Source organism: Colossoma macropomum, unplaced genomic scaffold, assembly GCF_904425465.1.
Source record: "Colossoma macropomum unplaced genomic scaffold, Colossoma_macropomum, whole genome shotgun sequence".
In the NCBI taxonomy this organism is placed as follows: domain Eukaryota; kingdom Metazoa; phylum Chordata; class Actinopteri; order Characiformes; family Serrasalmidae; genus Colossoma; species Colossoma macropomum.
Window position 1 is genome coordinate 10,134,011 of NW_023494799.1, and position 15,760 is coordinate 10,149,770.

The 15,760-nt window shown below is 40.0% G+C and overlaps 1 protein-coding gene across 1 annotated transcript in view; it reads left to right on the forward strand.

Annotated features, from left to right (window-relative positions):
- Positions 1-281: 281 nt before the first annotated feature.
- LOC118819287 (transmembrane protease serine 9-like) overlaps positions 282-15,760 on the forward strand; it is a 34,533-nt gene continuing 19,054 nt past the window's right edge. Inside the window, exons 1-5 of the mRNA XM_036587007.1 lie at positions 282-419; positions 2,734-2,884; positions 3,400-3,541; positions 4,434-4,685; positions 4,816-4,963. Of these exons, the coding sequence (XP_036442900.1) occupies positions 362-419; positions 2,734-2,884; positions 3,400-3,541; positions 4,434-4,685; positions 4,816-4,963 (751 nt within the window). The 5' untranslated portion in view covers positions 282-361. The remainder of the gene's footprint in view (positions 420-2,733; positions 2,885-3,399; positions 3,542-4,433; positions 4,686-4,815; positions 4,964-15,760) is intronic.

Consider the following 15,760-nt stretch of genomic DNA (forward strand, 5'->3'; position numbering starts at 1 on the left):
ACTCTAAACAAACCCACCAGAGACATTAGGTGCGGCAAAACCAACTACATTAAAAAAAGAGAGAATGCACTGATGAGCTCAGAAACACCAAAAGCCCCAGAAGACCACTGAATATGAATAACCTGAAAAAAACAACAAAAAAAAAGTTACACAATACTTTATATCTCTCACATGGTCTTTTTCAGTGACCATCAGAACTGAACCACTGAAAAAATCAAGTGTAATACTGATACTGCTGTGAGAGCAGCACATTAAAGGATGTGAGAATGAGAGGTGTTTGTGGTAAGCATATCTTGCCTACCCTGCCACGTATATAATTCTTTTTCTGTCTATAGAGAACTCACTCTTTCTTTGCTGAACCATGGCTGTCGTCTCGCTTCTTCTGCTGACTGCCCTCCTGCCGTACCTGGGCAGATCTGGTGAGCTTTATTTGATCTCATAAACTTCCTGTTCTCTATAAGATTTCAGTACCAATTGATAATTGCAGGCAGTATATCACCGCCGTCATATCACAAACTCATAAGTAATGACTTCTGTCAATTCTAGAGAAACTTACTGAGTCAGAACTGTCCCTAGAGGTGGTGATAAGAACCAGATGTCCGAGGCATTTAATAAAGACACCTCAAAGAAAGTTATTACGCTAAATAGCTGTGATGTGTTGCCTGATGACTGAGACATTGTCTTATGATAGTTTGGGCTGAAATGTAAGATCCATTCATGGTGGAGAGGTACACAAAGGGAGTTGCAGGGCTAAATAGTCCCCAAAGAAAACTCATGTTTTCAGTTTTATCACTATTTTACCATCATCAACATTACATTTAAAACTGAGAAGACATGTGTAGGTCATTTATCGTGAGCGCTGGTTCCTATTAGTACCATTGTAAAGAAATCCTAGGCAGTGCGTTTCTCTATAATATTTTACGTAAAGCACCTCTGAATGACTTTGTTTACATTTCAACCATTGAAGTACACAAAAAATTTGCTGAAATGGTGGAATTCCTCTTTGAGCAGTGTTTGCTTCTTTAGATGTCTAAGGGGCAGATTTACTAGCGTTTTGGCCATAAAAATGGCTGTTGCAATTTACGCAATTAATGGTTGTGTTTAGAGAGAAAAGAGAGAGTTTTACAAACACATTTATTTATTTTTAATGGAAAAAACACTTGCAAATGCTGGTACAGATGATAGTCTTGCGAGGCCCCTGGCCACAGGAGTCTTTGGACCTCCCACACTCCAACAGTAAAGTATTAAACATTTACATAAAGAGTGAAATAAGAAACACTTTCCAACACTGTATTTATTTTTTGCTTTGTGTGATATTTGATGTGATATTGATTGTGTCTACATCATAGTTTTTTGCATATGATTTGAAGATTTTGTCTAAGATTGAATCATACTTTTTTTCTCTTTCCTCTTCCACCACTATCTAAGCCCATCTAAAACATCCCATTTTAATGGCAGCAACAAGATGTCAGTCAAAAATAATATAAAACTTAAGGGGCCTGAGAACAAATGACTTTACTTAATTTATTTAGTGATGTGTACAAGGGCTATTTGTTCATCTCATATTTGCTTTTGTAGTGGATTGTTCTAGGTATTTGGCCCCAAAGGGGCCCTTGGCAGTCAAAGGCCCTGGGCACTGGCCCAGTTATTAATCTATCTTTGTTTAAACTCCTGCCATGCATGCCACATTACCAAACTTACCACAAAACCAAACCAAATAGTTTTAGAAAAATAGTGTTTTAAACTGTTTTTTACAATATTTTGAGTATATTAACCCCTAAAAATCCCAGGCTTCTTACATACTAAAGCTGATTATTCAGTAACCACAGGGACTTCATTGTAAACAGGCTGAGTTATTCTGAGGTTATAGAAGTGTGTAATAAACTTTGGGCCTGCCGGTGGGCCCTGACCATTTAAGGGTTTAAAAACAATTAAGGAGCAGGTTTTTCCTAAATAATAATAAAGAGTTTTATTTTCTAGACATATTGGAAATCTTTGGCTCTGCAATTGCTGGTTTACTACATCTCCTCCTTACAGTCATTGTTCGATGTATTGCAAGTTGTTTAAGAGGTTACATTGAAAATCATACAATTCTCAAAATAACGCTCAATGAATATAAACAGGGATTTTACAATATCACACGTTTTCCAAACGCAGTCGGCCTAGAGCCCAAACTGAGTTCATCCCTCCAGCCGAAAATGAACTTGTTTTAAAACAGAAAGTAAAACAAAATTGCTTAATTTCCCGAATATCTGACAAATTAATCTTATTTTCTCAAATTAATGGCCATGATGTTGAAATAATCACATGCTTTCTCAGCGAGTAATAATTCTTTTTTTTTGAGTTGAGTTTAAACTTGAAACAAAGAAGGACTAATTGGCTTTCATACAAAGAGCACCTGAGTCAAATGTGTGGTTATATTATGATGGTCATATGTTTATCATGAAGTTGCTATGCTCAGTTGCGTGGAATTTCTTAGTAGGCAACCCACTAAACTGGCCACCCCCACCAGTGCCAGTGGACTGTCAGTAATTACTGGCTCTTCTAGTAAACCTGCCCCTAAGCGTTTTATATTATATATATATATATATATATATATATATATATATATATATATATATATATATATATGTTTGTGTTTATATTTGCTATGACAGGCCATCATTATGTTGGTTTCTACTGAGAGAAAAAATGAATCACAGCGTTTCTTTCATCTCCCTCTCCTTGAAACAGCTTATGTCGACATGGGCATAGTGAATGGCACAGAGACTAAACCACACTCCAGACCCTACATGGTTTCCGTTCAAAGAAGCGGAAGGCACATCTGCGGCGGCTTCCTCGTGTCTGAACACTTTGTGATGACGGCTGCGCACTGCTGGAATCAGTAAGCTCCTTGCTTAGTAAAAGTTTCACACTGACTGAGTGCTTTGACAGGTCAGTGTCACCTTTGCTTTCAGAATGATGCAATTTCTGAGAAACAAGGGGTCTCTGAGTGGTCTGACCTCTTTTGAAATGATCCATTCATTAAAAAAAATGTAATACAGTATATTTTATAGTATTTAGTATAGATATATTACACACAGTTTGGAATATACGTTCCACTATTCTGACAATATATAACCATATATTTCATTTTCATAGGGGTAATTACTATGCCAAATCAAAAATATTATAAATATATAGACAGACCAAATCTTGTTATTCTTAACTTCGATATATGTTGTTATGTAGTTTTAGGCCTTTTCTTGTAGTCAGTTTGTCATGAAATATTCACACAATCTAAAGGGCAGTTGGCTTTTCCAAATGATGTAAAAACATTAAATAAATGAGGTTCAAGTGGTTTAGATATGATGAAATATGAAAATTAAGACTTCTCTCTTATTCACTTGTTTCTAATAGGGGGGAAAAGCTGACGGTTGTGTTGGGCATGCATGAGCTGCCAAAGAGCACCTCCACTAAGGGTCGAATGGAAGTGAAGTTCTATCACATCCATCCGATGTATGACTCCAATACTCTGTTCAATGACATCATGCTGCTACAGGTAAACTACCAGACACTTAGTCACATGAGTGACATGTAAGACGCTAGTGCCTCAGCAGCTGTGAAATACGTCAAGCGTAGGTGTGTCACTTATGGCAAGTGTGAACGTTTAAGGTGAGGGCCAGTTTACCACAAAGTCAGCCAGTTTCACAGTAGATGTGTTTGTCATTGGCTGGTCTTATAGCCCAATAGCCCATTTTTGACACATCACCAGAATGCACACATTCCATATCACAAAAGAGTGTGAGTTCTACAGTACTGTGCAAAAGTCAGAGATCAGCTTTTATTTATTTAAGTTCACTCAAAACAGTTGTTAAGAACAAGATATTCACTTTTCAGGAGGTATTTTTGAGGAGATTAGGTGTAAAATCATCTGCTTACGTAAGGAAGAAAAACAACAAAGAAAAAATAAGTGGAGAAAAATGGGATTTTCCAAAACTGGAGTTTAAAAAATGATTAAAAGATATAGAGAGGGACTCTTACCAACCATGCAAGACCTGCTGGGCCAGGCATGTCAAACTGGGGACCTTCCAGGCCAAATGATGGCTGCAGAGATCAGTGTTTATCCTCATCTAATGCTTTGATTTCAGTTCACGAAGGCCTTACTAATGATGCAATGTGCTGAAGCCTGCAGTGTTTTGGCCCGCAAACACTGGAGCCTGACACATGTGTGGTAGACCATCAAAACATGCCCCATCAGATAAACAGCACTTAAAGCTTTCATCTTTGAGAGAGAGGAGAAAATCAAGCTCCACTCTTGCTTCATAAATTGAACCACAAACATTCACAATTGCCATGAGTACTCTGAGATTGAGATTTTGTCACTAAAATAAAAAATTCTATATAGACAAAGATTATAATTACAATTACTAATGAAGACAATTTGACTTCAGCTGAACGGAACAGCCAAAAAGAGCAAACAGATCAACTGGATTTCCATACCAAACAAAGACAAGGACATCAAGGCCAAATCGGTCTGCAGTGTTGCAGGCTGGGGGAAACAAAAATCCAGTGGAACCCGCAGTGCACGTCTTATGGAGGTTGACGTCAGCATCATAGACAAAAAAGCATGTCAGAAATACTGGGACAGGGCCTACTCAGTGTCGAGGATGGTGTGTGCAGGAGGTCATGGAGGATTCTGTCAGGTATGAAACTACTTTGTCCAGTGTATCCAAGTATTTTCTATGTATTCATGTACAGGACAGTGCACTTACTGCACAGATTACAATGGAGAGAAATGAAGCTCTGACACAAAACGTATGCATCTGTTTGCAGGGCGACTCTGGAGGGCCTTTGGTGTGTAAGGGAACTGCAGTCGGCATCGTTTCATTCACAGACGATGGAGACTGCAGCTATCCTAAGAGGCCCAACGTCTACACCAAGATCTCCAAATTTCTGCCCTGGATTAAGGGTATTATGGGAAGTATGGAATGAGCACCAGACTAATAAACATTGTGGCTGTTCCTCTATATGTTTGAGAGTTTTCATTTTTTTGTGTGAGCTAAAAGAAGCCTGAATTTTAAATACAACAAACTAGAGACTGCAAAGAAGGCCTGAAGGTTCTGGGTTCGATTCCCCGGCCTGGCAACCGGGGTCCTTTCTGGGTGGAGTTTGCATGTTCTCCCCATGTCTGCATGAGTTTCCTCTGGGTGCTTTGGTTTTATTAGTCCAAAGACGTGCAGCCAGGCCAGTTGGAGATGCTAAATTGCCCCTAGGTGTGAGTGTATGTGTAAATGTGTATGTCTGTGTGTCTGCCCTGTGATGGACAGTGACTTGTCCAGACTGTTTCCTGCCTTCCAGCCAATGAGCACTCGAATATGCTCCAGCTCCCCAGGAAGATAAGTGGCTTAGATGATGAGTGAGTGAGTGTTTCAGTGGACTAAACTGAGCACTTGAAAAAAAAAATCTCTAGCAATGCTGACTAACATAACGTAAAAATGGCTGAAGCAGTGCAGGTCCCATCACATGCATTTATGTATAGGCTCATCCCAGGACAGCTCATCAGAACAGACACAACAGGGTTAAATATCAGGTCAGGAAAGGGAATAATTTCACATATTTTTGTAGATTTGTAATGTTCTGTACTATTTCTAGTCTGAAGAGTGAAGTGGGAAAATTGCTTATTAAAAAAAAAAGAATGTGGATGACAAAAGCCAAGGGTTTAAAAATAAATGAAGAAGTCTGTTCATCTCCCCATTTCACATTCAAAACTGATGTGACTCCTTTGTTCCATGGCGCTGGTCAAAAGGAAACATTGGGCCTCGTTCATCAATATCTTCCTAAGTTTTTTCTTAAACGTGTTCTTGAGGAAGGTCCTAAAAAAAAGTCTACGTCAGATTCATAACGTGTTTTAAACCGCATATTGTTCACACCTTTGTGCTTTCGAGTGTACGTAGATTCTGCTTTATCTAAGAACAAATTCCAAATAAGAAAACATGGGGTGAAGATGAATCTTCGTGAAAAACTGCGTGAGCGGGTTTTAAGAAGAAATTTCTTCTTAAGAACAATAGGTGAATGAGGCCCAATATGCGGCACTACAGAACAATCACTTCAAATTAAATTATTATCCAGTTCTTAGAACAAACAACCAACATGAAAGGTCCACCAGTACTCTCGTCCATTCCTCGACACTGCAAGAACAAAAAGAGAAGGCTTTTGCATTTTCTTTTACTGAATTTATCAAAATTTATGAAACTACAGTTTTTTTATTCTTCTGTGGAAAAATCTTTTTAATTTTCTTTCAAAAAGTTTTTTACAAACAATAGCCAATGGCCATAGAGTATTTTTACAAACAATAGCCAATAGCCATAGAGTGTTTTTTACAAACAATAGCCAATGGCCACAGAGTGTTCTTTACAAACAATAGCCGATGGCCATACAATTTTAAAATGCTCATTAGATTACAAAAGTAAGCTACGCACAATAAAGGAGTTTGCTGGACTGATCATTAATGTTAAACATTTAAAGGTAACTATTTGTCTATTCAGAAATTGGACATAACTGGATCTTTGCAAGTTTTAGTTGAATACCACTGGACAAATACATCCACTAGTAGCCCTTCTGGTGAGCTGCTGTCTAGTGGGAGACAGTGGGATACTTGTGAGTATTAGGGGTCTGCTACTGGACAATGAATTATATGTGAAAATAAGACTATAAGGGGCAAGGCTTCTTCTGAGTGGTATTTACATGACTGCTAAAAGTTGGTGGGGCAGGATATGACTAATCAGTTAAATGCTTTCTATTTTACTCTTTCTGAATGAAACAGCAGAGCTGATGTTAAAGAGGTCGAGTCTTTACTGGCTACAAATCAGACATATCAAAAAGTCATATCCTTAAAATAAGACACGTTGTATTGCGGTTAGCTGCATATTTCTGCAGAGAGGAGCGTGAAGTGAACTTTGTACAGAAAAATGCTTCATAACAATTAATCAGCGTGGGTTATGAAACAAAAAGAAACAGGCAAACCACTTGTTTCGGCAATATGGAAGCAGAACCAAACCACCTGGTGCCATCGGGACAACAGGAAAAAGCTGGCATTTAACCAGCACGTTTCAGACTCCTGGGGCGATGCCCTTCCATTTTTGATGGAGTTTAAGCTACTTCTTTAAAAATAAATAAAAAAATAAAATCTCCACTCTAAGAGCTCACAATTAAGCACTGAGTCACGGCTTATCTTACCACATTATGTTAAAGTTCCTTACAGATTAGTTGCGATATTTCTTACTGCTACCTTGATTGATGTTTTCAGAAATGTTAGCCAACAGAGATCTGACTGGAGCCCAGTGAAGCCCACATGATTAAATCAAACAACAAAAATATTGTTCATAAACAGGTTTATTGATTATGATGGGGTCATATGTTATTATATTGAATACCCCCATTATATTGTATTTATTGTTGAAGTGAAAACAAGTTCCTCTACAGGGAACACTGTAACGCTGAACAAGCACAGAAAGACGCTCGCAGATCTTAAAAACAACAGTTGGTTTAATGAGAGAAACAAGTCAGGGCAAATCCAAAAACAATGTCCAAAAACAGGCAAAAGTCAAAAACTAGAAAATACAAAGACACAGGCAACCAGAGCAATACAGGCAAATCCAAAAGAGAAACAATCGAGAAAACAGGCAATGGGTTCAGTACACAGGACATGAAAATAGAAGATAAACACTCAGTAACCAGTACTGTGGCAAAACCTTGCAAAGAGGAGAACAAACCAGGATCCTTTTAAAGTCTAAGGCAAACAGATACAGGTGTGTTGAATCAGTACTCAGGTGATTGAGAAAGAGGCACTGTGATTGGTGGAAGGGGTGATGTCATGATGATTGGGATTCTGGGAAATGGAGTCCTGGAGCGTGTTAGGCAAGGGATGAGAACCCGGAAGTGTGACAAACACAGATAAATATGGTATCATAAATATAAATATGTCAAGTTCAGTTTATTTAGCACATTTCATCAACAACATTTTACATTAAGGAAAAAAACATCTAAGAGGAGTGTGTTAAATTCAGCAAAAAAATATTAACTGTGCATATAAATGTGCAGACCAGGGTGCCCAAACTTTTGCATACAGCTCCACATAGTGCTGAAAGTAAGTTATAGCTAGTCAGACAGTGGCCTACTTTTCGAGATAAAGATCAGGCCCCTTTCCTGCTGGTGTTCACCAAGTCACACCAAGTTGTTGGTTTTGGAGGTCTTAGGTCACTCCTAGCCCTGAGAAGGTGTGTGGGAATGAAGGGTGTTTGTGATGAACTTAACCTGCCCACTCTGCTACATATAATCCTCTTCCTCGCTGTTGACGGCTCACGCTCTAGCAAATATGTGTTTTGTAGTGTTTGTAGGGTTAAATATCACAGCAACAGTGAGTCAGATCAGTTGGCTCAGCTCACCAGTAAGAATTGACTCCTTTGGCTCCAAAATAGCTCTTCATGCAGGAGCAATGGAAGTTTTTTTATTTTCTTTCTAAAATGAGTGATATTATCCATTATTTGATATCAGGTGCACCAAAGACTACCATATAGACCTTGATGTAACTACCAATTTTTACCAAGATAAAATAAAATACAAATAAATTAGAATAAAGAAATAAAGAAATTTAAACAAAATCTTGATTGTAAGTAAAAATATGAACAGTACATATAAAAATAAAAAACAAACGGGTACATTAAGGCTTAATCCCATTTCACCCCTTGCCCCTACCACTTAGCCCTTAGCCCTCTGTTTTGTGGGTTCACGTCTAGGGTTAGGGTGTCCCTATTTTTGTTGGGATAGAGGGGTAGGGCGAAGTGTTGGGGCTTCATGGCCCTTTGTTACGACCCGGTCTAGGTCGGGCCGCAACATAAAAATAAAGAGACCTCCGTGCCCTCCCGGTTGCCCAAGTCACACAGACAACCAATGTTTGCGACAATAACAATTTGGCTTTATTTTCAAGAGTTCAAGGCTTTAGACATTTATGAAATGGTAGGGGAGAGAAGAGTAAAATAACAAACAAAAACACAGCTAACTTAAGTTTAGAAAAATATAACTTACCTAACAAACAAAAGAAAATCAAATACAATTTCTAACCTAACTTCCTAACTAAAGCAAACCAAGAGAAAAACACAACAAAAAAAAATAACCGCCTCTTCCCCAATGAGAGTTTATGTACAAGAGCTATTGTCTGGGCAGCCACGGTAGCTGAGTGTTTACAGTATATTTCAGTGAAAGAGTAACGGCATGAGCCAGCTTTTACAAAAATCTCAATGACAAACAGCAAAACACCAATAAACCTTACACCGGTAGCGAAGCTCTCACACCAACACAGCTCTACAGTAGTGTCGCTCAAGTGACTGCAGGGAACCGGGAACGCAACAGAAGCCACGCCAGAAGCAAAAGCACCCCCCACTTCGGCCTGGGCGTCTCTCTTTTATTGGCGGCTCCCCCTGGTGGTGGCTCAGTGCATCTTCCCTCAGCTCTGCAATAAATACAAAAAACACACTACAAAAACTATGACCCATAGGGTCATAACACCTCCACACCTAAAAAAAAACAATGTTGTTCTATAGTCTTGATAGAGCATCTGCTACAACATTTTCACTGGCTTTCTTAGGCTGGATCTCAAGATTAAAATCTTGAATCATTAAAAACCATCTCATTAACCTCTGGTTGGCATTACGCATTCGATATAAAAAAACCAAAGGGTTATGGTCAGTATAGACCACCACAGGCAAATTGCTAGACCCCAAATACACTTCAAAATGCTGCAAGGCCAACAGGAGAGCTAATGCTTCTTTCTCTATGGTACTGTATGCAACTTGATGTTTGTTGAACTTCTTGGAAAAATAACAGGATGCTCCACCCCTGCAGAGTCTTCTTGTAGGAGTACAGCCCCAGCTCCAGAAGAACTGGCATCAACTTCCAGCTTGAAAGGCTTGGAGAAGTCAGGAACCACTAAAACAGGAGTGCTACACAAAAGAGCTTTTACAGAGTTAAAAGCATGGTCACATTCCTCAGTCCACCTCATCATCCTGTCCTTTTTAAGCAAATTAAACGATAATAACCAGCCATTCCTAAAAAACGTCTGAGCTCACGTTTGGTGGCAGGCACAGGAAAATCCATTATGGTTTGAATCTTAGCCTCTAGAGGGCGCACTTCCCCTTGGCCAACGTGTTTCCCTAAATAAGACACTTGAGCTTTTCCAAACTCACACTTAGCAAGGTTGAGGGTAAGTGAGGCATTCTTAAAACAATCAAAGACGTTTCTGAGTATAGTCATGTGCTCATCCCAGGTCTGTGAATAGACTACTACATCATCCAGATAGGCTTCACAATTGTTCACGTTAGCTAAGACTTTCCACATAAGTCTCTGGAAGGTGGCCGGTGCGTTTCGTAACCCGAATGGCATTACTGAGTATTGTAGAAAGTGATCTGGGGTAACAAAAGCAGAGATTTCAGCAGCAGAAGGGGTTAAAGGAACTTGCCAATATCCCTTTAGTAAATCTAATTTTGTTACAAACTTGGCAGCACCAACTCTATCAATACAGTCCTCCATTCTAGGCAAGGGAAACGAGTCAGGTTTAGTAATGGAATTAACTTTCCTATAGTCTGTACAAAACCTACTGGTACCATCAGGTTTGGGTACCAGTAAGCAAGGAGAGCTCCAAGGGCTGCCACTCGGTGTCGCCAAACCATTCTCTAAAAGATAAGCAACTTCCTTTTTCATGAGTTGACGTTTCACAGGGTTAACCCGATATGCATGTTGTTTAATAGGGGAATGCCCCTGAACGTCAATGTCATCACTAAGTACATCAGTCTGAGTAGGGACATCAGAAAACAAAGAGGGGTAATCGCTAATTAATTGAGCTACGTCTTTTCGTTCACTCTCAGGAAGATGTGTCAAATTGGTGTCTAAATTACTTAAAATTTCAGAGTTGAGCAGTCGTGGACTCAAAAGAAGACCATCACGAAAGGTGAGGTTGTCATCAACAGAACGATACTCTGGCTCTTCTATCACAGTAGTCACAGTCACGGGTTTAGCTTCAGGGACGACAGAAACCTTTTGATTCTCTCTCTGTACATAAGGTTTTAACATGTCAATGTGACAAACACGACTTTTTCTCTGGCGATCTGGAGTACGAATTACATAATCAGTTTCACTCAACTTGTGTTCCACGAAATATGGACCTGAGAATTTAGCACACAGAGCTGAACCAGGAATAGGCAACAGCACCAATACCTGATCACCGCTTTTGAATTCGCGCTGCACTGACTTTTTGTCATAGCGTTTTTTCATTTGGGACTTAGCAGAGGCTAGTGTGGCTTTTGCCACTTCACATGCTTGCAACATGCGTTCACGGAAATTACTAACATACTCTAACACGTTGGTACTCCCACTGTCATCTGAAATCAATTTCTCGTGAAGCAACTTTAATGGGCCACGCACGGTATGACCAAATATTAACTGTGAAGGACTGAAACCAAGAGATTCTTGCACTGTTTCTCTAATCGCAAATAACAAGAAAGGAATTCCCTCATCCCATTCTTTTCCTGAATCCAGACAGTAGGTACAAAGCATAGATTTAAGTGTTTGATGGAACCTTTCTAGTGCACCCTGAGATTCGGGGTGATAAGCACTGGACATATGGTGTTTTACTGCTAGCAATTTCATGACTTGAGTAAACAAACGTGATGTAAAATTTGATCCCTGATCTGTCTGAATGTGTTTGGGTAACCCAAAAGTAGAGAAGAATTTAATCAGTGCTTTCACTATGCCTTTAGCCTTTAAATTGCACAGTGGAATGGCTTCAGGATAGCGAGTAGCGGTACACATTAATGTGAGCAGATACATGTTTCCTGACTTAGTCTTGGGCAATGGTCCTACGCAGTCAATGATGAGATGTTCAAAGGGAGCTCCTAATACTGGAATTGGGTGGAGTGGGGCAGATGGAATAACCTGGTTAGGTTTACCAGTTACCTGACACACATGACAAGAACGACAGTACTTAACCACATCAGCTTTTAGACCTGGCCAAAAGAAATGACGCACAATCCGATTATACGTTTTCCGCACACCCAAATGGCCAGAAGATACGTGATCATGGGCAAGACTAAGGATTTGTTTTCTATAAGGGGGTAGGAACAACGAGTTGATAGGTCGCACTCCACTCAAGTTGTTTTAAATGCTTAGGAGTCCATTTTCGCATCAGTACACCATTCCGGTAAAAGTATGTTACTTCATGCTCAGACATTTCCTGTTCAGTCACTGCTGTAGCTCTACAGTTAGAGAGAGAAGAATCGTTACTCTGCGTCTCTATTAAAATGTCCTTTCCAAATTTTAATGTGGACACTGACTCACTATCACCTTCAGACAAAACCTGAGACGGTAAAATCTCACATGCAGTTGGCACCCCTGATTCAGCTTTAAAAGAACCCAAAAATGACTCAGAAAGGTCGATCTGATCTGCAAATTTCTGTGACTGTGCTCGAGTCATGGCACACGCGGGAAAGATTTTAACCTCATCAGTTAAAGGAGAAACTTCAGGTTCATCTACAACCTCAGGTAAAGGAACAACATTTCCACCGGCTAAATCATTCCCTAAGATGAAGTGAATCCCTGTCATTGGAAACTGGGATCAAATTCCAACTCTCACAATACCTGACACTAAACTAGACTGAAGATGAACTGAGTGCAGCGGAACTCTACACACGCCTAACTCAATCCCTTGAATTAGCACATCAGATCCACATGCAGTTGCGACAGAAAATGGTAAAACAGATTCTAAAATAAAAGACTGGGCAGCTCCCGTTGTAGCAACCCCAGCCGAATGGCGGTCAACTCAAGAACTGATGATTCATGAAGGTTTATTTCCTTACATTTCATGAATTCACCGTAAGAGCTGAATTAAAACAACACATAAAGGATGGCTGAAACCATTAGTTCGCACAATCTAAAGTTGATATTTTGACAAACATATCTTACTTCTTGAAACCATTGACAACACAAGCTTGACCCCTTGAATATTTAAAATTTAAGAGTATAGAACAATGAGGCTGAAAATTCGCAGGGAGCGGCTTACATTGTATGGGTCACATAAGCACAGTATACATTATCAGAGAAACACCTTACGAGTACTCTACAAGCTCTTTAAAAAAGTAGAATCATCAAAATAAAAAATACATTTTAGTTTAGCAAATTACCTTGTTCACCTTCAGCTAGGTGCTAAATGTGCAGTTTTCAGTGAGAACATTTCAGCGTGTTTATCTTCATGAACTGCGTTTTCCCTCCATTTCTTGCACATGCGCAGTAACATGAGCCAGTACACAACAGCACTCGCCAAATTAAGTGTCAGCGTATTCTTACATGTACACTCAAAGCAAAGTTGAGAAATAAACGATTAAACAAAGAAAATGCCTCTTTTTAGGGTCATTTACACTCCCCAAATCACGAGTGCATTACAAACTATGAACACATATAAATCACGAGTGATTTCTCTTTGAACCCTAGATTAAGTATGAACAATGATAAGAAAATTGTAATGCAGTTTCCATACGATATGTAATATAAACCACATAGTACTGTTAGAACTAGACCTTAGGCTTAGCTATATGATGAGAGTGAGAGTGATGGGAAGCAAACTTAATCAGTCTCCAGCAACAGTACAAGCTTCTGGATGGGACGTTCAACTACTGATGGCTTGTTGAGACGCTCACCCGTCTTGCTTAGATTCTGATCACCAAGTTGTATTTTGACTCTCCTTACTAGTCCATCTTTATCAACAGTGGTTTCCAAGACTCTAGCCAGTCGCCACTCATTTCTAGGCAAGTTGTCATCTTTTACCATCACTATGTCGCCAACTTTGCAAATTTCTTTTTGGTACATGCCAGCGCTGCCTAGTAGCAATATTTGCAAGATATTCCCTTCGCCAGCGACTCCAAAATTGAGGCAGAGCTGTGGTGCGCTTCATGGTAAGCAAGTGATTAGGGGTTAAAGGCTCTAAGCTATTTGGATCACTGAGGTTATCGACAGTTAGAGGCCGATTATTTACAATTGCCATTGCCTCGTAAAGGAATGCCCTTAAGAAAAAGCTGTTTGATCTAATCTCATTTATGGTAAGGCCTTTGCCTTGATGCTTGACTTTCTCATGGTAGTGAGAAACTATCATTTTCGTTATTGGGTGATTTTTAGGAATAATTACAGGGTGTTTGAAGGAATCAGGAAGAGAGGAGTCCCGAAGTCTTCCTCCCACCTTGAGCAACCCATCTCTATCTATGAAGGCATCTAGGGAGTGCAGTTCATGATGGGAAAGCAGCAAAGTCCCTTTGCTGATTCTCTTTAGCTCATCTTGATATATCTGTCTTTGTAGAGTCTTGATTATGACACGTTCTGCATTTTCACGTTCAGTCACAGTAGTGAGGCCATTAGATTTGTCCTTGTTGATTCGTCGAAGAATGCGTGCAACTGCTTGTGTAGCTTTAGACCAAGAAGAAAAGTTGGACAGACGATCTATCAGGCTTAGTTGCTCTGCAGCTTCTGTTTTCATGACATGAATCACTTTGATTTCTGGGTCTCCAATGGGTAACTCTGGGATCACATCTGTTGGGAGGGACATCTCCTTCTCCCATAAAAATCTAGGTCCTGTGAACCAATTGGAAAACAGCAGTTCACTGACTGTTAACCCTCTTGAAGCATGGTCTGCTGGGTTTTTGGTGGTGGAGACATATTTCCATTGCTGAGGGTCTGAGCCGAGATGGATTCTTTGCACCCTGTTGACTACAAATGTATGGAATCGCCGTGCTTCATTGTTAATATACCCCAACACTACTTTAGAGTCAGTCCAGAAAAATTCTTCAATGTCAGCATATCCAAGCTCGTCCTTGAGCATACTGCTCACCTTTACAGAGACAACTGCTGCTGTCAGCTCTAATCTGGGAATTGTTGTAAGCTTTGTGGGGGCGACCCTTGACTTTCCCATGACTAACGCACAGTGAACATTTCCAGCTTTGTTAAGGAGTCTTAGGTATGAACACTGACCATAGCCATTGCTGCTTGCATCACAGAAATTATGTAACTCTGCCCTGACAATTTTTCCAAAGTTAGTGGGTGCATAGCTACGGGGTATGTCAATTTTCTCTAGGTTGATCAGATCACTTTTCCAGCGCTCCCACCTTGGCCGGAGCTCATCTGTCAGAGGATCATCCCAGCCTGTGCCATGTCTACACATTTCTTGTAGAATTTGTTTTCCGTTGAGCAAGAAGGGTGCCACAAACCCTAAAGGGTCATACAATGAAGCAACTGTAGATAATATGCCACGACGAGTAGCTGGCTGGTTCTTGAGCTTGATTTTGAACTTGAAGCAGTCAGGCTCTAAGTGCCATTGAATACCTAAAGCTCTTTCCAAAGGCGAGTCATCAAGGACCAGATTGAGGTTTTTCACATCGCTTGCTCGTTCTGATAATGGTATGCTTTCCAGAACCGCTTTGCTATTAGATACAAACTTGTGCAGCCGTAAGCCACCCATAGCACAGAGCTCTTGTGCTTCTTTTGCAAGCTTAATGGCATTTTCTGTACCGTCTATGCTTGTGATGCCATCATCTACGTAAAAATCTTTCATCACAAAACTTGCACCTAAAGGGTATAAGTTGCTATTCTCACTGGCCAAATGCTTCATCCCATAGTTCGCGCACCCAGGAGATGACTTGGCACCAAAGAGATGGACTTTCATGCGGAGCTCATGGGGCTGTGCGCT